The sequence below is a fragment of the Octopus bimaculoides genome, chromosome 3, assembly GCF_001194135.2.
Source record: "Octopus bimaculoides isolate UCB-OBI-ISO-001 chromosome 3, ASM119413v2, whole genome shotgun sequence".
In the NCBI taxonomy this organism is placed as follows: Eukaryota; Metazoa; Mollusca; class Cephalopoda; order Octopoda; family Octopodidae; genus Octopus; species Octopus bimaculoides.
In genome coordinates this window covers 4,389,992-4,412,209 of record NC_068983.1, presented here as the reverse complement: position 1 = coordinate 4,412,209, position 22,218 = coordinate 4,389,992, and the positions used below count along the sequence as shown (strand labels likewise).

Genomic DNA, 22,218 nt, shown 5'->3' with positions numbered 1-22,218 from the left:
GGTGAATGGACTGCAAAAGCAAGGTAGACCGAGGAAGACGTGGAGGGGACAGGTGGAGGAGGAGATTGGGAGGGTTAGCTTGAGATGGAAGGATGCCCAAAACTGGACAAGATGGTATGAGGATGGTTGCTATGACATTAAAGTAGATCTGACCACTCCTGTTAACGGGGACAAAACCTGGATTTAAAACACTGGATGTTGATGATGATGATGATAGGGCATCCAGCTGTAAAAATCTTCCTAAAACAGTCACAGAAGTCTGGTGCAGGGTTCTGCCTGGCTGGTTCCTGTCAAACCGTCTCACCCATCCCAGCATGGAAGGTGGACATTAAACAATGAGGATGTACCCTTCACTCTACCAAATGTAAATTTCATCTGATTCTTCTGTCAGTAGAGAGGAAGTTCCAAGGGAGTATTGCTGTAGTAGGGCTCAAGAATTTAATAGGGGGTGTGGCAGGTGAGGGTGTGAGATTATAATGAAAAGGTGAGAGGCAGTTGTTTTGAGGTGGTCCACAATTTGACAAGACTAAAAGAAATGGGACATTGTTGTAGTTAAAACAGAAAAATGAATGTTTGTCTTTTATTTTTTCCAGTGCCGGCTACAAACTTAACCGTTGTGTGTTATTATTGGAGAACTTTGTCACTCAGCACTGTTTATTGGATGTCATGTGGGCTGAGTGTATTGTAGAAAAGGGTTCGATTCCACAGAATGACAGTGTCAATCAAGAATTAGTTAATGCCATTATTTCATTGCCTTCAAGAACTGCCAATAAATTGAAGGATCAAAACAGGTAAAAATTCCTTAAGGACCTCATTGCATTTCTTTTTTGTTCTAAAGTTTTAATTTTGGTAAATTTTTACTCTTTTGCTCTCATTTCATTTGAAGGCAAAGTTTATGATTTTTATTTCTATGGCTTTTGGTTTTGAACAAATTTGACCAAACCCTATCAGAAACCACTTGATCTTAAGGTAAACCATTCTTTCAAAGTGGATCTGGTCTAACAGCAAAAGTTTACCTGAATTTTTCCCAAGATCCCTTTAACCATTGGATGTGGCATGCAACAGAGATGTTTGCGTTGGTTTGGTCCTGTACTACGGATGGATGAGGAGAGCTGTGTGAAGAAGTGCCACTCCCAATCAGTGGAAGGAATCCAGGGTAGAAGGAGACCCAGGAAGACATGGGATGAGGTGGTGAAGCATGACCTTCGAACGCTGGGCCTCACAGAGGCAATGACAAAAGACTGAGACCCCTTGAAAGGGGATCGGCCTTGTCACATTCTGTGTCACGCTGAATCTCTCTGAGAACTGCATTAAGGATACACGTGTCTGTGGAGTACTCAGCTACTTGCATTTTAATTTCACAAGCAGGTTGTTCCATTCAGTCAACTGGAACCATTGTTGCCACAATCAATGGAGTGCCAGTTTAAATTCCTGTTTGGGATGACATAAACACCAAAAACAATCAGTAAAAGCAGGGTTTCTAACCACCAAACCAGACTCATTTGCAAATTAGTTATACTTTTCCATAAGTTTATAAAATTTCTGTACATTTTATACAAATTTTTATATAATTTCTATATTTGTATTTTTTTTTTTTGCAAGTTACTTGGTGACCTCACTACTGCAGGTACCATGAAAAAAGTACCCAAATACACACTGTAAATATGTCTTGTACATCTTGGAATTTTTTAATCTTTGGAAGAATTCCTCCCCATTGTTTCTATTCTTTATTACCAATTCTTTCCTTTTACCTTCCTTTGCAGTTTGCATTTTTATCCAACATCTTTCACTAAACTGCTGTGCCAAGACATGCTTCAAGTCCTACACAAAGCTCAGCAGACAGTTAGTAACTGTGAAGATTGTTCTCTTATCTTTGTCTGCCATTTATTTGCTTCCCTTTGTTCTTCGGGTTACTCAGGTAAATATCATTACTTATTAATTAATTAATTTATTTATTTATTTATTTATGCAGCTACAAAAAAATAAGTTCTATGGAATGAAGAGTCCTTGATCTCAGGGAAGAACTGGGATTCCAACAAAGGAGACTTCAAGAATGATGATGACGAAATTGTAGAAAAATGTAGGAGGAAATAATAGAAACTGTTTTAAAATGATTGGAAAACGTCCATCTTCATCTTCATCATCATCATCATCAGTTAGCATTTTCCATGCTGGCATGAGTTGGATGGGTTGACAAGATCCAACAATCCACTGGACTGTATCAAGCTCTGATGTTCACTTTGGCATGATTTCTATGGCTTGATGTCCTTCTTAATGCCAACCACTTTACAGTGTGTACTGGGTGCTTATTTCATGGCACCAGCGCTAGTGAGGTTGCTATGCAGCTTGCAAGATTAAGATCCTCTTTGACATAGGTTACACCAGAGAGGGTGGAGGTGGTTTGAAGGTTGTGAATAAGAGGTCAGAGCACGAGAGAAGGGGCTGGGGCTGAACAGGAAAGGTTGTATGTGGCTGGGGGTGGAGTTGGAGAGAGATTAAAACTAGTGGAAAAGGGTAGCGAGGAAGGAGAACAAGATGTATTTAGAGGTTGCAAGAATGTATGAGAAGCTGAGTGAATGAATGAAGGGAATGAGTGAAGGGTTACTATAATGATGAACAAATGCTGAAGGATGATGTAGGGTGAAGGTGAAGAAAAGGGAAGAGTAGGTGACAACTGTAGAAACTGGGTAGGGTCGGGGATGGGGTGACCGATGATACTTATGGGTTGGGAGAGGTAGGAGAAAGGACATGACTGACAGTGTAGAAAAGGGGTCTGTGTAAAGAGCAGCAGAATTGTAATAATAATAATAATCTTTTCTACTATAGGTACAAGGCCTGAAATTGTGGAGGTGGGGGGGGGCTACTTGATTACATCAACTCTACTGCTCAGTTGGTAGTTATTTCATCAACCCCAAAATGGTGGTGGAAGAGACATGACTTGGCCGTGGAGGGTGACCAATGCCATAAAACAGATGTGTGGCTGGAGATGAAAAAGGTCAACTTGTTTCTTTGATGCTGATATTCATTGTGTCCACCCCAGTCTCCCCATCTTCATCCATCTGTCTCATTCTTTTTGACTCTAGTACACTTACCTACCCACCCACCCTTATTGCTTCCTTTATCCCTATTCTCTCTCTCTCTCTCTCTCTCTCTCTCTCTCTCTCTCTCTCTTATATTCACTTTGTACCTTGAGGGTGCACTCTTACACTCTCCTCCTCTCTCTTTCCGTCTGGTGAAACCATGTATTCACCTCTTCAGCAAGACACTTGTTCCTGTTTCTCTATCATATTTTCACATCCTTCACTACTATATCCTGCTCATTTGAAGGGTTCTTGTCTTGTGAGTATTTGGTGACCTCACTGGTGCTGGTGCCATGAAAAAAGTACCCAGTACATTCTGTAAAGTGGTTTGTATCAGGAAGGGCACCCAGTTCCAGAAACCATACCAAAGCAGACATTGGATCATGGTGGAGCTCTGGTTTGTTTGCCACATCCTACCAAATCGTCCAACCCATGCCAGCATGGAAAATGGTTATTAAAATAATGATGAAGATAATGTTTAAGACATGGAGTTTATTATCTTTCAGATGAATTGTGGAATGGAACCCTACCTGAACTGATGAAGAATGCTCAAGAAAGCTTTCTCTGGCAACGCATATGTAAACGGCTTGTGACAGGCGCCCCAGACCGTTCTATTGAAAGTGTGATTGTACCACTTCTGCTGAAAGTCCCTTGGTTTGTATTCACTTGGTTATTGAATGCTGTTTGTATAGATTAGTCGAGGAAAGATTGGAATACCATTTAGAATAAAAGAATTACACCCCAATGCTCTTATTTGTGCACATCTCATTCCATCCCATACAAACATTGTCCAGGTCATAAGACGAAACAAATTGCGGTATTTGTTTCAGTTTTCTAAGCTCTGAGTTCAAATCCTACCTAGGTCAGCTTTGCCTTTTATCCTTTCAGAGTCAATAGAAAAGTACCCAGGGTGGTGAATTAGATAAAAAAACAAAATCCTTATCAAGTCACATAGACTCACAAGGATGGTTTCCATGGTAATATATGTTTCCCCTTGGATGGGATGCCAGTCCATTTCAGGTTTAACCATTTTTGCCAGCTGAGTGGACTGGAGATTTGTGAAATGTAGTGTTTTGCTCAAGAACACAATGCATTGCCTGACCCAGGAATTGAAACTACACTCTTAGTCGTCATGAGTTCAACATCCTAACCACTGAGCCTTGCATGGAGTGGCAGAACTGTTAACCCTTTCCATACTTCAGACATCCCTGGTTTTGTGATATTGGTAGCAGTGATTCAAAACCCCAACCACCAGAGAATCAGTTAAACACCATGAGCGAACCACCATAGTTTCACATGATTGGTCTATTAGTCAACCAATCAGTGTGAAGCTGTGGCATGATCAGGTTTTCTCCAACATTCTAGAATTTGGCTTCTGGTCCCCTATAAAAATTGTTTGACACATGACTTAGAGTGTAGACAGCCAAGGGCCTCTGTTGCCATAGAGATTTGTACAGGTGACTCTGTTTATTTTGGGGCTGACTGCTTGTTGTCACATAGCTTTCTGTAATTTCAGAGCAGTCTGTCTCTCTTCTGGTTGGCAGTTATTAATGTTGTTCATTATAAATAGCCAGATGTCTTTAGGCCTGGCAATAAATATTCATTTAAATGTTCACAAGTTGCTTCTGTTATTCTTCATGTGGCCACAAAACATATCTTTATTGACCAAGACCTTTGGCGATATGCTGTGCTTGAGAAGATCCTCCAAGCCAAGTGAAGTCATAGTCGTGGCTGATGCTGGTGTCACGTAACTGGCACCCATACTGGTGGCACATAAAAAGCACCTTTCAAGCATAGGGTGTCACAGGCAATGTGGCCAATGCTGGTGGCATGTGAAAAGCTCCTTTCGAGTGTTGGGCCTCACGGAGGCAATGACCGAGACCTTTGGCATTATGTGGCAGTCGTGAGAAAAAGACCCATCAAGCCAAGTAAAATTACAGTCTTGGCAGATATCGGGGTCATACAATTGGCACCTGTGCCGGTGGCATGTATAAAGCACCTATTACACTCTCGGAGTGGTCGGCGTTAGAAAACCATGCCAAATCAGACTGGAGTTTGGTACAGCCTTCCAGCGTGCCAGCCCTGGTCAAACCGTCCAACCCATGCCAGCATGGACAATGGACGTTAAATGATGATGATGATGATGATGATGATGATCTACTTAATTCAAGTGACAAGCAACTGGCAACAATGCTAATTCTCTATTTTAACATCATTTAAAGCCATCCATTGAAATTTCACATTAATTTATGTTCCAAACACTAGCTTAATATTGACAAACTTATTTCCCAAAATTCTTCATTATTTTCAAAATTAATTGACGCAAAAGCAGTGTATTTCAGCAGAAACATCATCGTTTAACGTCCACCTTCCATGCTAGCATGGGTGGGGCGGTTTCACAAAAGCTGACTAGGCAGAAGCCTGCACCAGACTTCTGTGGGTGTTTTGGCAGGATTTTTACAGCTGGATGCCCTTCCTAACACCAACCACTCAGCAGAGTGGACTTAGTGCTTTTTACGTGGCCCCAGCACAGGCAAGGTCAAATCATGGAAAGAAAATGGTTGCCGTATCAAGTGAAATGCTTTGTGTTATCTGTTCTGGCTCCTTGTCTTCTTATAACAGTAATACCTACAACAACATTGGTACCAAGCTGTATCAGCCTGGCAGAGTTCCTCAAAAAAATCTTGCCCTGGCCTGTATGGTCATCACTGACCACAGAAGCCTATTAGGATGTGGTTTGAGGAATATTTGGCTGTTAATTCTAGCAAGTTGAGTGATCACATAGATGCTGCCATGGTTGACATATAAAGTTGAATGTATCTTGTTGTCTCTCTAATCTATTGTTGTTTGTGTTTTGGCAGGTATGGCATTGTTGAGATGTTTCTTGGTGATGTCGTTCTGGAACGACCCAAAGTCAAATACTTACTCTGTACCAAAATCTTACTTCATCGATATTTCACCAATGTAAGGAAACAATATCATTTTTTTATTATTTTAAAGAGAAGGTTTTCTTTTTAGGACTGCCTGCTTAAGAACTTTGCTTCTCAACCATGTTATTTTGGGTTTAGTTCCACTGTGTGGCACCTTGGGTATCTTGTCTTCTGCTATAGACACAAGCTGACCTAAGACTAGTGAGCGATTTTGGTGGATAGAAACTGATAGAATCCCATCATATGTGTATTTGTGTGAATGTATACTTATCTTGGTCTTACTGGTCTGTAAACAATGGCTTCCAGACTGTGTCATTTGCTTGCAGTCCATTACAAATGCATGTCTAAGCTTCTTGGCTCCAAATAAAAGGATCATTCATTGGTGGCAGTGGCATCGGCCACAAACTACAATTTCTATTTTGATTTCAATTTGATTGAGATTCTGATTGTGATTTTGATTTTGTAGATAATTGTCAGCTCATTACAGCTGTTTCTTACGTAACTTTTTTAATAGAAGAATGAGAACATTACTCCACTATTTGAATCCTCATTTTAATATATATATATGTGTGTGTGTGTGTATATATATATACGTGTACATATATATATATATATATATATATATATATATATATATATATATTATTAACAACCTTCTCCAACTAGTTCTCATATTCGGTTAAAATATCTTACGTTTAAGCTGGTTCCCATGCATTTCTCTGAAGAGATTACATTCTTATCAACATCACCTATATGTTGGAAATAAAAGTATTCAGTTAAAATATGTGTTTTACTCCATTTACTAAATTTATATATATATACACACACACACACACACACACACACACACACACATTTACCATATAATTAATGTTTGTAAATTTGTTCTCATTATCATTCTTGTTATTCATGAGAAATGTCTTGTCCTCACTTTGCAGACATTATTGCTCCAAAACATTCTTGGTTATCTGGCTTCTTCTTCCAACCGACGTCCTCTCTTCTTGCAGGTAAATTTCAGAACCTTTCATTAGTTTCCCACAATGCATTTCAATATCTGTTGATCTCTTAATCCGCATGATTTGTTTCCCATGTGGTGAGTAACCCTGCTGCTCACCCTTCCATCACACATCCTTCGTATCAGTGTCCAGTGCTGGGGATTGAGCATCGACGTGGGTTTGTGAGGGCCCTTTAGTTGTGTTAAGGACCCATGTGACTTAGTGGTTAGGGTGTTCAGCTCATGATCATAAGGTCGTGAGTTCAATACTCAGTAGTGCATTATGTCCTTGAGCAAGACGCTTTATTTCACATTGCTCCAGTCCACTCAGCTGGCAAAAATGTATTGGACCTGTAATTCAAAGGGTCCAGCCATGACACTCTCTGCATCATGTTGAATCTACCTTAAAACTACATTAAGGCTACACATGTCTGTGGAGAGCTGAGTCACTTGCATGTTAACCTCATGAGTAGGCTGTTCAGATGATTAGATCATCTGGGACCTTTGCCATCATAACCGATGGAATGCCTGTTATGGATGCAGCTACCCCTCATATGCTGGTGCCACAGCAAAAACACACTCAGTACACTTTGTATAGTTGTGAAGACACGATGCCTCTTATGTGCTGAGGGCTCAACGATGGCACCCCTCTACACTCATTTAAGTGAAAAGGGTTGTTGCACTTCTTTAATGCCAGCCCCAAGGAAAAAGAACAGCCAGTACACACATTGTGAGCTGGTTGGTGTTATAGGAAGAACATGTAGCCTTTGAAACTATGTCAAAAACTAAACACGATTAAAATGTGGCCCTTTGACCCATCTAGGTGAGAAGTGGTTCTGAAGATTTGTTCAGACCATCCATAGTGACCCATCCAACAGAATAAAAGGAGGATGTAAAAAAATAATGGATAATCCTTCCTACTATAGGCACAAGGCCTGAAATTTTTTTTGTGGGAGTGGGGGGGGGGACTAGTTGATTACATTGACCCCAGTGTTTCACTGGTTCTTAATTTATCGACCCCGAAAGGATGAAAGGCAAAGTCAACCCTGGCAGAATTTGAATTCAGAACATTGCGACGGGCAAAATGCCACTAAGCATTTCATCTAGCATGCCAATGGTTCTGCCAACTTGCTGCCTTAATTATGATGATGATGATGATGATGACTGAAGTGGTTCAGTTCATTTCCATCATAATTCTAAACCATTTTTGGACATTATTATAACTCCAAGGAATTTACATATACACCATCATTATGATGATGATGATGATGATGGTAATGGTGGTGGTGAGGAGGAGGAAGAGGAGGTGGACAGTAGTGCAATGATGTGTGTTGAAATAAAATATAACTAAATGAACCAGAATCAAGGTGTAGAACCAGTTTCTACTAATTTTATTTTTATTTTTGTTTTATTGTTATTTTATTTTCTTCTATCTTTTTTCAGGTAATCAAAAACCTTGTGAATGTGTGGGGTGACACGAGTGCCATACGACACACCTCCTATGAACAACACTACTACATCTCATCTGCTATTGTCATCTCTAACGGGTTCCTCTCTGATAAAGAAGACCAATCGCTACGGAAAGGTGGGTTCCCTCTATTTTCTGTCCCTTATGCCGACCCTTTTTGCTCATTGCACCCCATCTTTCATTTCCCATCACCCATATTGACTGCATCCTCCTCACCACCCTGAGTCCCTGGCTCTTCATAGGCCCATGTATTACAGACTGCATTAGACTCCCTTATGCAGCACTGGCATGGGTGCGTTAATGAGGCACCTGCACTTACAGCAAGTGGTTGGCACTAAGAAGGGTATCCAGCTGTGGAAACCATTCCAAAATAGGCATTGGAACCTGATGTGGTCTTCTGATTACTTAGATCCTGTCAAACCATCCAACCCATTCCAGCATGGAACGTGGACATTAACCCTTTCATTATTGTCTTTCTGTTGAGATGCTCTGTGTTTCTTTCAATTAATTTTAAATATAACCAAGAATTTAGTAAAATAACTTAGTTATCATTAAGATAGTGTTAGGAACATAAATTGTGACTACAGTTTGGTGGAAGATTTTTAATTGAAAACTTTTGAAAATGAGACAATTGTACCACAGAACCTGAGGTGATTTCAGCCAGGTTGGTATCAACAGAGTTCAGAATTGTTTCTCTATTATATATTTTAACCCTTTTGTTACCATATTTCTATTGAGATGCTCTGTGTTTCTTACAATTACTTTAAATATAACAAAGAATTTAGTAAAATAACTTAGCTTTCATTCAGCTAGTGATAGGAACATAAATTGTGACTAAGGTTTGATGGAAGATTTTAATTCAAAACTTTTGAAAACAAGACATTTGTACCACAGAGCCAGAGGCTGTTTCAGCTGGGTTAGTAATGAAAGGGTTAAGTGATGATGATAGACGTGTATGTGTGTGTGTGTGGGGGGGGATGTCTCCTTGTCTTAGCATCACATAATAGTCGTAAATGAGCATCGCTTATACAAGCAATGGCGTTGGTTTCTAATATGTATTCTTCTTCTCATTTGTAGATCTAGTGTCCTCTATAATGTATGGGATGCAGAATCACCTGGAAAGCATTAGTGGTGACATTCATCGTCTCGGAATGGTAGTCACAGAACTGATGGTTGCCAAACTTCAACCAGATGGGGCTGAATTGAAGTTCGGTGTAAGTTCTTTGTTGTCCTGTTGCACCTTGAAGTATCAGAATGTTTTTGAAACTTAATTAGTTTTTGGTGTTGGTTATTCTAGATCGAAGTAGGTTAATAGGGAGGTTAAGGTACATGACTACTGACCACTGGGTCATGAGTTCAATCACTGTTACAGTCATTCATTCGAACTTTGAACTTAGAAGAGGGATTATCTCTGCCTGAAAAATAAAATGTAACATCTGTCTGACTGGGAAAGACATTTGTCGTCAGTGAATGAATGGTTCAGTTCCTCTGTGTGTGTGTGTGTGTGTGTATTGACAACAGTGTGTGTGCAAATACTGACAGCAGTGTGTGTGTATTTGTACTGGCATTAGTGTGTGTGTGTGTGAGTTATAATTGGTGTAGTTGATAGTGTTGATTGACTAGGCTCCATGGCAACAATTTTTGTCTCCATTATTTACATTTGACAGATATTTGTCCTCATCTTGTTTCTTGTTAATGTTTCTGCTGATATACCCTCCACCCTTCATCAGGTGTCTTGGGGAAATTTCGAACCTAGGTTCTCATTCCTAAGGTATTTTTTGATGTGTTAGGATGCCAAGCGAAATGCTTAGCAGTATTTTGTCTGCCGTTACGTTCTGTGTTCAAATTTCGCCAAGGTTGACTTTGCCTTTCATCCTTTCGAGGTCGATGAAATAAGTACCAGTTATGCACTGGAGTCAATGTAATTGACTTAATCCCTTTGTCTGTCCTTGTTTGTCCCCTCTATGTTTAGTCCCCTGAGGGCAATAAAGAAATAATAATAATTATTGTTATTCAGGTCACTGCCTGGAATCAAACTCGGAATCTTGGGGTTAGTAGCCTGTGCTCATAACCACTATGCCACATGCCCAGGGGCGTATGGGAAGGATATGAAAATATTAGATTTATAAGCCCTAAAATTCACTCCATAAGTGACCATGGGCAGATGGCATAGTGGTTAAGAGTGCAGGCTAGTAACCCCAAGATTCTGAGTTCGATTCGCAGTAATGACCTGAATAATAATAATAATAATAATAATTACATCGAAAAATACATTAGGAATGAGAACCCAGGTTCGAAATTTCCCCAAGACACCTGATGAAGGCTGGAGGGTATATCAGCCGAAATGTTGTGTTAACAACAAACAAGATGAGGACAAATATCCGTTAAATGTAAATAATGTAAATAATTCCTCATCTCTTAAATATAGAACTGAATTTTTGTCTCTTCACAAAATATTCCCTGTATCCCTGTCAATATCACTTATTTCTCAATGGTATAATCCATTTATGCCAATATGTGTGTGTGTATTTGTATATTATATCAAACGTTGACAGCCAGACTACATCTCTGTGTTGTTCTGTTTCTCTGTATTACTATATCTCCATGTTACTCTGCCTCTGTGTTACTGTATTTCACTGATTCTAACCACATATATATATATTAATTTCTGTCTGTCTCTCTTCTTTTACAGTATGAAATGTCTGATGATATCAAAACACTGCAGCAGTTGGCCATTCCTCCAGACAAACCTAAGTACTGACATCTTCTTATACTGACAGAGTTGATGTATTTGTCCATATACTTCTCTTTCTTTGTTTGTCTGTCTCTTCCTCTGTCTCTCTTCTTTTTTTTCTGTCTCTCCCTCTCTCTCACATACCTTTTCCTCTCATACACATTCATGTACATCTTGTGTCTGTGCAAATTGTTCTCTTTATTTCTGGCTTTAATTAAAATTTAGGGTGGCTGAGAAAATTAGCGAAGTATCTGAAAATGCCACAGAACCTTCTGAAAATGTGACAAAGAAAAATGATCAGGAAAAAATATCAGAAAATCAAGAATCAGATCTTGATAGGTCAGTTGTATATTTGGCAAGTTGATTGTTTTTGTTTTGTTTACTCTCTAACCGTACAAGTACAGTTTGTTTCATTTTAAGTTTTGTTCTGTTTTTTAACCCCAAAAATTGAAATATAATTTATTGTGGTGGGGACACAGTATCTCGTTTTGCAACCATAATCTGCAACCAAGTTTATCAAAGTTTTATAAGTCAAAGTTAGTGTTATATCTTACCTTGTATTAGCAGCAGTGGTGGACTCAGGGGGCCCACCTGCCACTACAATGCTATCATTTAATTTTTTTTTTTTTTTTGTTAAAAGTATTCTTTCCAACTGTCTATAAACACAGCCAAGCTGAAATAATTAATGCATTCTTCCAGGAGTGAATAAAAAATTCTCAAACTTGAGGGGATGGGCCCCTTAGATACTAACACGGGCCCCCATATATGAATTCTAATGGCACAGGGACCCACTTGCCATTGGGCAAGCTGGCAATCTGGCCAGTCTGCCACTGATTAGCAATGTGTTGTTTTCATCTTTAAGTGTATCTCTACAGATTTTTTGAAGAGAGTTTAGAGCCAGCCCTGAAAGTTATGACATTCCGCATACAAATACGTCTATGTAAACAATGTGCAGAGATGGAAAAATAGTAATGGGTGTATTTGCATATTTCAGGAGTTCTTGCTCTGTCTTCAGCGTTACATCCAACTTGTTAACCATTCATGAATACATTGCTTAAATTTAATTAACTTTATTTGATATAAGCTGTATTGTCTTTTATATTACAATATTTAAGCTGTTTATTTACATTTGATATTTTCTCTTACACATTCTTCTACCATGACAGCTAAACTGTGCTGTCATTTCTAGCATGGGGAAGTGACAGGTGTAGGCTTCTGTCAGAATGAAAATACAGTTGAGGATGTGTTTAGGAGTTAGGAATCTTTCATTGAAGACAACGTATTTGCTGAACAACCATCACAAATGATTTGTTTATAATGATCAAATGTATGGGTTCTACATCAGCTCTCTCTCTCTCTCTCTCCATCAAATCGACATTGCCTGAACAGGGGCACTGTGTGCCACGCGTCAGGTGGCAGAGAGATCACAGAGCAAGGTGAGATGAAGTATTTTGCTCAAGAACACACAACACACCACCTGGTCTAGGAATTGAAATCACGATCTTGCACTCGTTAGTGCAGCACCCTAACCACTAGGTTATACACCCCCCACTCTGCTACATCATCATCATCATCATCGTTTAACGTCCGCTTTCCATACTAGCATGGGTTGGATGATTTGACTGAGGACTGGTGAACCAGATGGCTACACCAGGCTCCAATCTGATCTGGAAGAGATTCTACAGCTGGATGCCCTTCCTAACGCCAACCACTCCGAGAGTGTAGTGGGTGCTTTTACGTGCCATCGGCATGAAGGCCAGTCAGGCGGTACTGGCATTTTTAAATATATACTGTCACCGTTCTCATTACATTGAAACTGTCATTGGGATCCCTATCACAGAAGGGAGACAATTGAATGTGGTTAAGGGGCCCTCCACCCTGATCTAGACTATATTTCACCCGTATTGTATCGTGTCAACTGTTAGCCAGGTGTTAATTTGCATATTCTTTGTTCAATACATTTTACTGTTGTTGTTGTTGTTGTTGTTGTATTTCTCTGTGTTACAAATTCTGTAAATTACTGTTGGCAGTGATGATGACTTTGAGCCCTTCGACATGTCACATGATAAGCAAGAACAGAAAGTGAAAACACCAAAATACTTAAGGGATTGTATGGAAGGTAAGCAATTATACAGTTCTATAATTAAGAGATAAGGAATTATCTACATTTTTTACCTTATTTACATTTGAAGGATATTTGTCCTCATCTTGTTTGTTGTTAACACAATATTTTGGCTGATATACCCTCCAGCCTTCATCAGGTGTCTTGGGGGAATTTCGAACCTGGGTTCTCATTCCTAAGGTATTTTTTTCTATGTTATAATTATCATCATCATCATCATTTAACGTCTGCTTTCCATGCTGGCATGGGTTGGACGGTTTGACTGGGGACTGGTGAGCCAGAAGACTGCACCAGGCTCAAATCTGATCTGGCAAAGTTTCTATAGCTGGATGCCCTTCCTAGCGCCAACCACTCTGAGAGTGTAGTGCGTGCTTTTATGTGCCACTGGCACAAGGGCCAGTCAGGCAGTTCTGGCAATGACCACACTCAAAAGGTGTTTTTTTTACATGCTACCTGCATGGGAGCCAGTCCGGCGGCACTGGCAACGAGCACGCTTGAATGTTGCTTTTCATGTGGCACCATCACATGTGCCAATAAGGTGATGCTGGCAACAATCATGTTTGAATGGTGCTTTTTACATGCCACCAGCACGGGAGCTAATCCGTAGCCCTGGCAACGATCATGCTCAGATGTACTTTTAATATGTGAATTAATGTAGACTTACCTCGTATTCAATATTTCGGGGTTATAACCCCATTTTCAGGAAATAGATGAATGTTTCCAATGTGCGTGTGTGTGAGCATGTGTGGAGTGGACATGTGCGGAATGGTGTTGCTATAGCAACCAGCTAACTTCCTGCAACTCTCTTCTGTTGTCGATCTTGGGTTATTATTATTTGTCTGTTGTTTTAAAGGACTGATTGGAACCGAAGACCCAGAACGTGTTGAAGCTTGTCTGAAAGTAGCTGAAGAATTGATATCATCAAGTCATTATGGTTTGGCAGAAGTAAGTTGATATTGTCTCTCACAAAGTGGACATGGCTCTTTCGGAAAATCCTGTCTTCATTTTGGTCTTTGACAGCGTTATATTATTACTAGCAGACCCCGTGGATTATCCACAGTTTAATTAGGGACAACCACCAAATATCAAAAATTAAATTTGACATTTTAAATATTTTACATAAAAATTTTATAGGTGCAGGCATGGCTGTGTGATAAGTAGCTTGCTTCTCAACCACATGGTTCTGGGTTCAGTCCCACTGTATGGCACCTTGGGCAAGTGTCAAGAGAGATTTAGAAATGTATTATTTCTAATAATTTATTAATTATGTCTTTATTTTCTTATCTTATTGATATATATATATATATTCTGAAAAAATTTTTTTATATATACACGCTGATATTTGACCTACATTGGACTCCTTATTCGCGTAACCACCGAACCTGGAGCTTAACTATGGTCTATCCATAGCACTTACTCAGCATTACCTGACACCTTTGGGTCTTATTGACACCATTACCTCTCATAACCTATATATATATATATATATATATTTATATATATATATATATATATATACATATACATACACACACACACACATTCATGCACTAAGTTACTGTGATGTAATATACTTAAACGTTGAGGTGAGTTTCACTGAATCACTCCAATATGTTACATTGTGCCAGTGCTGTGTGTTGCACCAAGTCCTTGTAAAATCATAGTCCAACACACTGCAGCCAGTTATACAAAAACACTGTAATATTTTAATGTGCTACTACTGTGTGTTACACTGTGCCACTACTATGTAATTACTAAGTGATGCATTAAATCACCATGGTGTGGTACGTTGAGTTACTCTGGTTTGTTACAGACACTCTGATGTGGGTGACACAATATTACTGTTCTATGCCACTATAAACTCATTGTCACATGACTTTATTTACAGATTGCTGCAGAATTTGCCAAAATACTTCTTCACTTGACGGAAAGTCATTCCTTTAGCAGTTTGTTAGAATGTAGACTTAAGGCTCTTGTGGCTCTCTTAGTAGAGTGTCCTGTTGAGGTAAGTCATGTTGTTTACTTTGTCTTTTGTTCTATAGAATGTCCCCTTGTTGCCATGTTCACCTTGTCTCCTTTCTTCATAGAATGTTCTGATAACATTGATGTCTTCATTAGTCACAAAGCCATAGAGATTGTGTGTGTGTGTGTGTCTGTTGAATCTACTCCTTTGTGTGATTATAATTGATATTTGCAGAACCAACAAAAGAAACTCGACATGAATGTTGAAATTGCTAGAAATAAGAGTCAAGTCTTCTTCAGACTACACTTTGTTTTGAAGAAGACAGATAACATTGAATAACGTAGTCTTAGATACACAATGATCAAGGAATGCTAGAATGATAATGGAATGGTGATAGATCTTCTCACTATGGACTGACCCAGAGCTGAACGACAACAGCAACAATACATCATCATCATCATCATCATCACTTAACTTCCTCCTTCCTTGCTGGCATGGGTTGGACGGTTTTACAGGAGCTGGCCAGGCAGGAGCCTGCACCAAACTTCTGCGTCTGTTTTGATAGGGTTCTTTTTTCCTTCTTGGCCTTACACATGTGGGTTTGATGATTCTGCAAATTATTAAATTATTTTTCTTATATGAATTTCTCATTATCATTCACACCCTTGTCATGATTGGCATTGTTTTGGGAGGTCTGTGTGTTTAGATATTCACCATGGAATTCATCATCACCATCATCATCATCATCATTGTCACTATCATCATCATGATTTTCATCACCAATTCTCCTCCTCCTCCTCATCAGTGTCGTTATTATCATCGTTATTATCATCATTGTCATTACCATCAGCAAGATCATCATCACCATTCTCATCGTCATTGCCGTCCCTCCTCCTCCTCCTCCTCATCATCATCATCATCATTGTCATCATTATTTTCATCATCATCATCGTCATCATCATGAGAGACAAAGATGACTATAGCTGAAACACTAATTGCCAGTCATAATTAATTACTAACCGACCCCCTCCCTCCTTCCTTTCTTACAGACAGCCACCTATTTGACGTCCCAAGTCTATGCAAGCAATTACAACATTCGTCAACGGATGGACACACTGGAGGTGAAGCTTTATCTTTACATCTTTCACTCGTTTCAGTCTTTAGACTGTGGCCATGCTGGGGCACCACTTTGGAGAATTTTGGTCAAACAAATTGACCCCACCAGGACTTATTTTCTTTTTAAGCCTGGTATTTATTCTGTTGGTCTCTTTTGCCAAACTGCTAAGTTACGGGGATGTAAACACACCAACACTGGTGGTAGGGAACAAACACACACACAAAAACACTCACACACACATATGTATATATACAACAAGCTTCTTTCAGTTTCCGTCTACCAAATCCACTCACAAAGCTTTGGTTGGGCTGAGGCTATAGTAGAAGACACTTGCCCAAGGTGCCATGCAGTAGGATTGAACCCAGAACCATGTGGTTGGTTGGGAAGGTAAACATAGGCAGAGGCAAGGGTGTGTGGTATTACCCATGCCTACACCTATGTTATTTTTTTTTTTCCCCCCTTTCCCGCTACTCCTCACTTCTTACTGAAAGCACTTTCGTGTCACATCTTTAGTTAAAACCCTCATCATTTGTGCTTCTTTGATTGCATCATTTTAGGTTCTGGCCGTTGCAGTCCAGCAACTTGCTTCACCCAAGAAATCAGCGAAGGATAAGAAAAATGTCACAGAAAATCCTATAAAAGTGTCCCTCATTCAACCAGAGAAAGCTACGTATAATTGGCGTGAAGTGGTTCAGAAGCGAATCGACAGCAAGACCCGTCGTTTTGGTAAAGGTCACAACCGACAACAGCCAGAGGTTGTGGTCAACCGGTTCTCGTCGGTGGCTGGACATTTCTTTTATCCACTTATTAAAAATTATGATAGGTGAGTAAACATCATAGCTTTATTGTAGAATACAATTCTGTATTTAAGAGATGAGGAATTCTGTACATTATTTACATTATTTACATCTGACAGATATTTGTCCTCATCCTGTATGTTGTTAACACAACGTTTCGGCTGATATACCCTCCAGCCTTCATCAGGCGTCTTTGGGAAATTTCAAACCTGGGTTCTCATTCCTAAGGTATTTTTCCATGATGATGTTTACAATCTGACAGGGAAGCATTGAGTTGTGCCTTAAAGTCTTATGCGAAACAGGGGAGGGGCATATTTCCCTGACCCCTTCATCCAACTTCCTTGAGTTTCTTCCGATCCTTTCTAACCTGGATAAGTAAACTTTAAAATAGTGATGAAGATTATGATGATGATAAGTATATACACTCTCTGTTATATATCATCATCATCATAATTTAATTTCCGTTGTCCATGCTGGTAAGCTGGAAGGCTGCACCAGGCTCCAATCTGGTCTGGCAGAGTTTCTACAGCTGGATGCCCTTCCTAATGCCAACCACTCCGAGAGTGTAGTGGGTGCTTTTACGTGCCATTTGTGTGACCCCAGTATCTGCCCAGACTGCAGTCTTGCTCAGCTTGATGGGTCTTCTTCTCAAACATGACATAATGCCAAATGGATTCAGTCATTGCCTCCATGAGGCCCAACACTCAAAAGGCTGGATGCCCATTCCTAACACTAACCACTCCGAGAGTGTAATGTGCCACTGGCATGGGTGCCATTTGCATGACACCGGTATCTGTCACAACAGCAATTTTTCCTGGCTTGATGGGTCTTCTTCTCAAGCACGACATGATGCCAAAGGCATCCTTTGAAAGCTGAAACAATGCAAAGCACATTGTGACTAGTGATGTATAACAATATCCAATAGTCTGGTCCTCAGTCACATGACATCAGTCTTTATACACTCTTTCATACACTGTATATATACCTGCTTCCACACACCCTTTGTATACTCTTTTCTACACTCAGTATCACTCTCTCTATATCTCTCTGTCTCTCTCTCTCTCTCTCTCTCTCTCTATATATATATATATATATATATATATATATATATAGACACAAGATGTGATCTATTTCTAGCGCATTAATTGTCCACGTTAGTGGTCGACGTTATTTTTTAAAATGTACCTTAATCCCCTGAGATTGCAGATAATATTTCTGAATCTCTTTGATTCTTTAGATGTGCTGGCCTCCTGATAATTAATCGATATTAATTAATATATGACTAATTACCAGATTTTATAATAATATTTTATATATATATATATATATATATATATATATACACTGCATATATACCTTCTTTCATGCATTCTATATATATATATATATACTCCTCTGCCTATGTTCTATTTGTGATAAATTATCAGAAAGAGTAAATAATAATTAGTAATTCTTGTTAATTAATCTATTCCAGGAAAGATAATTGTTTGGATCTTTTGGGAGAAGATTGCATGGTTTTGGAAAGACTTCTCATGACTCTAGGAACTGTGGTCTACAGTGCTGTCAACACAATGGTAATTCTCTCTCTCTCTCCCCCTTTCTTTTCACACACACACACACACACACATTCACTCTGGTGTTCAGTGCTGTAAACCCCATGATATACCCCTATCTTTCTTTCTCTAGTGAGGTTGCCATGTGGCTTGCAAGATTGCAAAGCCCCATGATAAAGGAAGGCTTTTATGCTTGGAGATAAAGGCTTAATCCTTTACCATTCAAACTGGCCTCATCCAACCCAGATATTCTACCCATTCTATTTTTAAACTAGTCAGATCCAGCCTCTCACACCTACCCTACCATGTCGTTCTAAAAGTAAAAAAATAATATGATCAAGATCCCAAAGCTACAAGATCATGTGTGATTAATTCAAAACACTGTGAATAAAGAAGCTTAATGTTTGACAGAGTAATCTTAATGTTGAAGGGTTAAAGTATAAGAGAAGGGCTTGAACAGAACAGGTTTCTTGCTGTAGAAGGGCCATAACGACTGTTCACATTGTAGGGGAAAGGGAGAAGAGTAGGGATCAGACAGCGGTGGCAAGAGATACAAATAGTGGGGACGGGGTATTTGGGTGGATCCTCAAGGTATAATGAAGATAGAACTGGGTTGTCAGCTTTAGGTGAAGTGTGAAAGTGCGTGGCTTAGTGGTTAGGGGTATTCAGCTCACAATCATAAGGTTGCAAGTTCAATTCCCAGCGGTGGATTGTCCCCTTGAGCAACACACTTTATTTCACATTGCTCCAGTCCACTCAGCTGGCAAAAATGATTTGTACCTGTAATTCAAAGGGGCTAGCCATGTTACATTCTTTTTCACACTGAAGCTCCCTGAGAACTATGTTAAGGGTACATGTGTTTTGTGGGGTACTCAGCCACTTGCATGCTAATTTTAACGAGCAGGTTCTTCTGGAACCCTTGTCGTTGTAACCAACAGAGTGCCAGTTTTTTTGGGGGTTGAGGAGTGTAGAAATTGAATTGGGTTGAGGGGTGAATGTAGTGAATGGTGGATAAGGAATGTAGGTGATCAGTGATGATGGCAGGGGGAGGGGAACCAGTGATGAAGAGCAGCAGAATGATATAGTAGACAGGAGAGAGATGAAGTGTGTTGCAAGTGTGGGGAAAGTGAGGGATATGTGGTGGTGGAGAAGGAGAGAGAATCTGGTGGTTCGGGAAAGTGATCAATGTAAAATGTAAGTGGAGAGGACAGTATTAATAATGAAGGATGGATATCAAGTGAAGTGTCCCCAGCTAGTGTGAAAGGAAAACAATAAAAGAAGGGTACATACACCGATTTGGGGTGTTGCTAGTTTATTCAACTGACCCAACAGGGGTCAGACTGGTTTTGCTGTTATAAAGATGTTGAGAGAAATAATAGTGATATTTGTATTTCAGGCTGTGAAGCGGATGGGACGTTGTCTTTTGGAATTCATTTGGCCACTTCGTTATCATCCACAAAGGTAAATGAGTCATGAGATATTTACTTAACAATTTGCCAGCCTCCCCTCCATCACACACACACGCACACATACATGAACCTCTTCTCATATATCATCATCATCATTATTTAATGTCTGTTTTCTATGTTGACATGGTTTGGACAGTTTGCCAAGAAGTCAGATGCTGCACCAGATTCCATTGTCTTTGTCGACATGGTTACTACAGCTGGATCATCTTTTGAGCATAGTTGTTGTCAGTACCACCTGACTGGCTCCCGTGCCAGTGAGACGTAAAAAGCGCCATTCAAACGTGGCCGTTGCCAGTACCGCCTGACTGGCCCTCGTGTCGGTGGCACGTAAAAGCACCCACTACACTCTCGGAGTGGTTGGTGTTAGGAAGGGCATCCAGCTGTAGAAACCCTGCCAGGTCAGATTGGAGCCTGGTGCGGCCTCCTGGCTTGCCAGTCCCCAGTGAAACCGTCCAACCCATGCCAGCATAAAAAGCAGACGTTAAACGATGACGATGATGGATGCCCTTCCTAATGCTAATCACTTTACAGAGTGTACTGGTTGCTTATTACATGGCACCATCACCAGTGCTTTTTATATGGCACCAACATCAATGCTTTCTATGTGGCACCAGTGCTTTTCAGTGACACCATAACCCATGCTTTGTGTGTGTTTGTGTGCGTGTGTGTGTGTTTGTGCCTAAAATGCTTTCAATCAGCTTTAAAAATTGTAATAAGAAAACATAGACCCTAAAAGACATTTAGATGTTGAATAATGTTTTCATATTCTGTTGCAGTTCGGTTCGAAGAGCCATTTTATTTGGTGTGTCAGCAGTTTATCTGTCAGTGCCCAGCCATGTTTTATTGGAAGAAATGGAAGAAGATAGTTTCGATTTCAGACAATGGCTGCAAGGTCAGTTTTATCACAAAATAACATTATTTAGTTATTGCTCTTGTTTAACCTTACGTTTTGACCCCTGATTTATGAGAATCAGGAGTGGTCTAGTTGTGACCACCCATCATCATTTAATCAGGCATTAGGTATCGTACTGTTCTATATTTTTGAGATAAGCACACGGGCTACTAACTTTCAGATTCTAAGTTCAATCTCAGGCAGGGGCTTGAAAAATAATCCTTTCTATCATAGGCACAAGACCTGAAATTTACAGGGAGGGGACCAGTTGATTACATCGATCCCAATGACTAATATACTTTACAGTGTCAGACATTGAAACTACAGGCTGTCCACAAAGTCTGGGTACATGGAGTAAATAAAATCATAACATAAACAATTAAATATAAGAAATAATAATTTCTTAAAGTATGTGTTAATCCCCATGTACCCAGACTTTGTGGACACCCTATATTTTGTAGATATACAAACAGGGCTAATTCAGCTGTTTCTCTGTAGATTGGAAGAAAAGTGATGGACAATGGGCATATGGCATAGTGGTTAAGAGCGCAGGCTACTAACCCCAAGATTCCAAGTTCGATTCCAAGCAGTGACCTGAATAATAATAATAATAATAATAATAATAATGATAATGATAATAATAATAATAATAATAACATTGAAAAATACCTTAGGAATGAGAACCCAGGTTTGAAATTTCCCCAAGACACCTGATGAAGGCTGGAGGATATATCAGCCGAAATGTTGTGTTAACAACAAACAAGATGAGGACGATGTAAACTCCTTTACTTGGAAAAACTGGAATAGGTTGGCAATCAGAAAAGTATCTGACTGTAAAACGACGGCTTGTTAATTTGTATTTGTTGAACCCATGCTAGCATGGAAAAGCGGACGTAAAACAAACGAGTATTGCTAAGAAAACAAAAAGGAAAAAAAAAAAATGTTGCTTGTTTGATGAAGTCCCTTTGGATATTTGTTCTGCACAGAGTCTGCAAACACTCAGTGTTGTCATTAGTAATGCAGTAAACAAGTGGCTGATGATGATGATGATGATGATGATGATGATGATATGTGTGTGTGTGTGTGAGACAGTGAAAGG

General features: G+C 39.6%; 1 protein-coding gene across 1 annotated transcript in view; it reads left to right on the top strand.

Annotated features, from left to right (window-relative positions):
• The window catches only part of LOC106877337 (telomere length regulation protein TEL2 homolog), a 30,393-nt gene that overhangs the window by 1,927 nt on the left and 6,248 nt on the right, over nucleotides 1-22,218 (top strand). Inside the window, exons 2-18 of the mRNA XM_014926214.2 lie at nucleotides 594-791; nucleotides 1,764-1,918; nucleotides 3,587-3,734; nucleotides 5,942-6,044; nucleotides 6,949-7,017; nucleotides 8,448-8,589; nucleotides 9,550-9,686; nucleotides 11,165-11,226; nucleotides 11,432-11,545; nucleotides 13,237-13,325; nucleotides 14,182-14,273; nucleotides 15,217-15,333; nucleotides 16,341-16,412; nucleotides 16,966-17,231; nucleotides 18,680-18,779; nucleotides 20,155-20,219; nucleotides 21,004-21,119. Coding sequence (XP_014781700.1) covers nucleotides 594-791; nucleotides 1,764-1,918; nucleotides 3,587-3,734; nucleotides 5,942-6,044; nucleotides 6,949-7,017; nucleotides 8,448-8,589; nucleotides 9,550-9,686; nucleotides 11,165-11,226; nucleotides 11,432-11,545; nucleotides 13,237-13,325; nucleotides 14,182-14,273; nucleotides 15,217-15,333; nucleotides 16,341-16,412; nucleotides 16,966-17,231; nucleotides 18,680-18,779; nucleotides 20,155-20,219; nucleotides 21,004-21,119 — 2,045 coding nt within the window. The remainder of the gene's footprint in view (nucleotides 1-593; nucleotides 792-1,763; nucleotides 1,919-3,586; nucleotides 3,735-5,941; nucleotides 6,045-6,948; nucleotides 7,018-8,447; nucleotides 8,590-9,549; nucleotides 9,687-11,164; nucleotides 11,227-11,431; nucleotides 11,546-13,236; nucleotides 13,326-14,181; nucleotides 14,274-15,216; nucleotides 15,334-16,340; nucleotides 16,413-16,965; nucleotides 17,232-18,679; nucleotides 18,780-20,154; nucleotides 20,220-21,003; nucleotides 21,120-22,218) is intronic.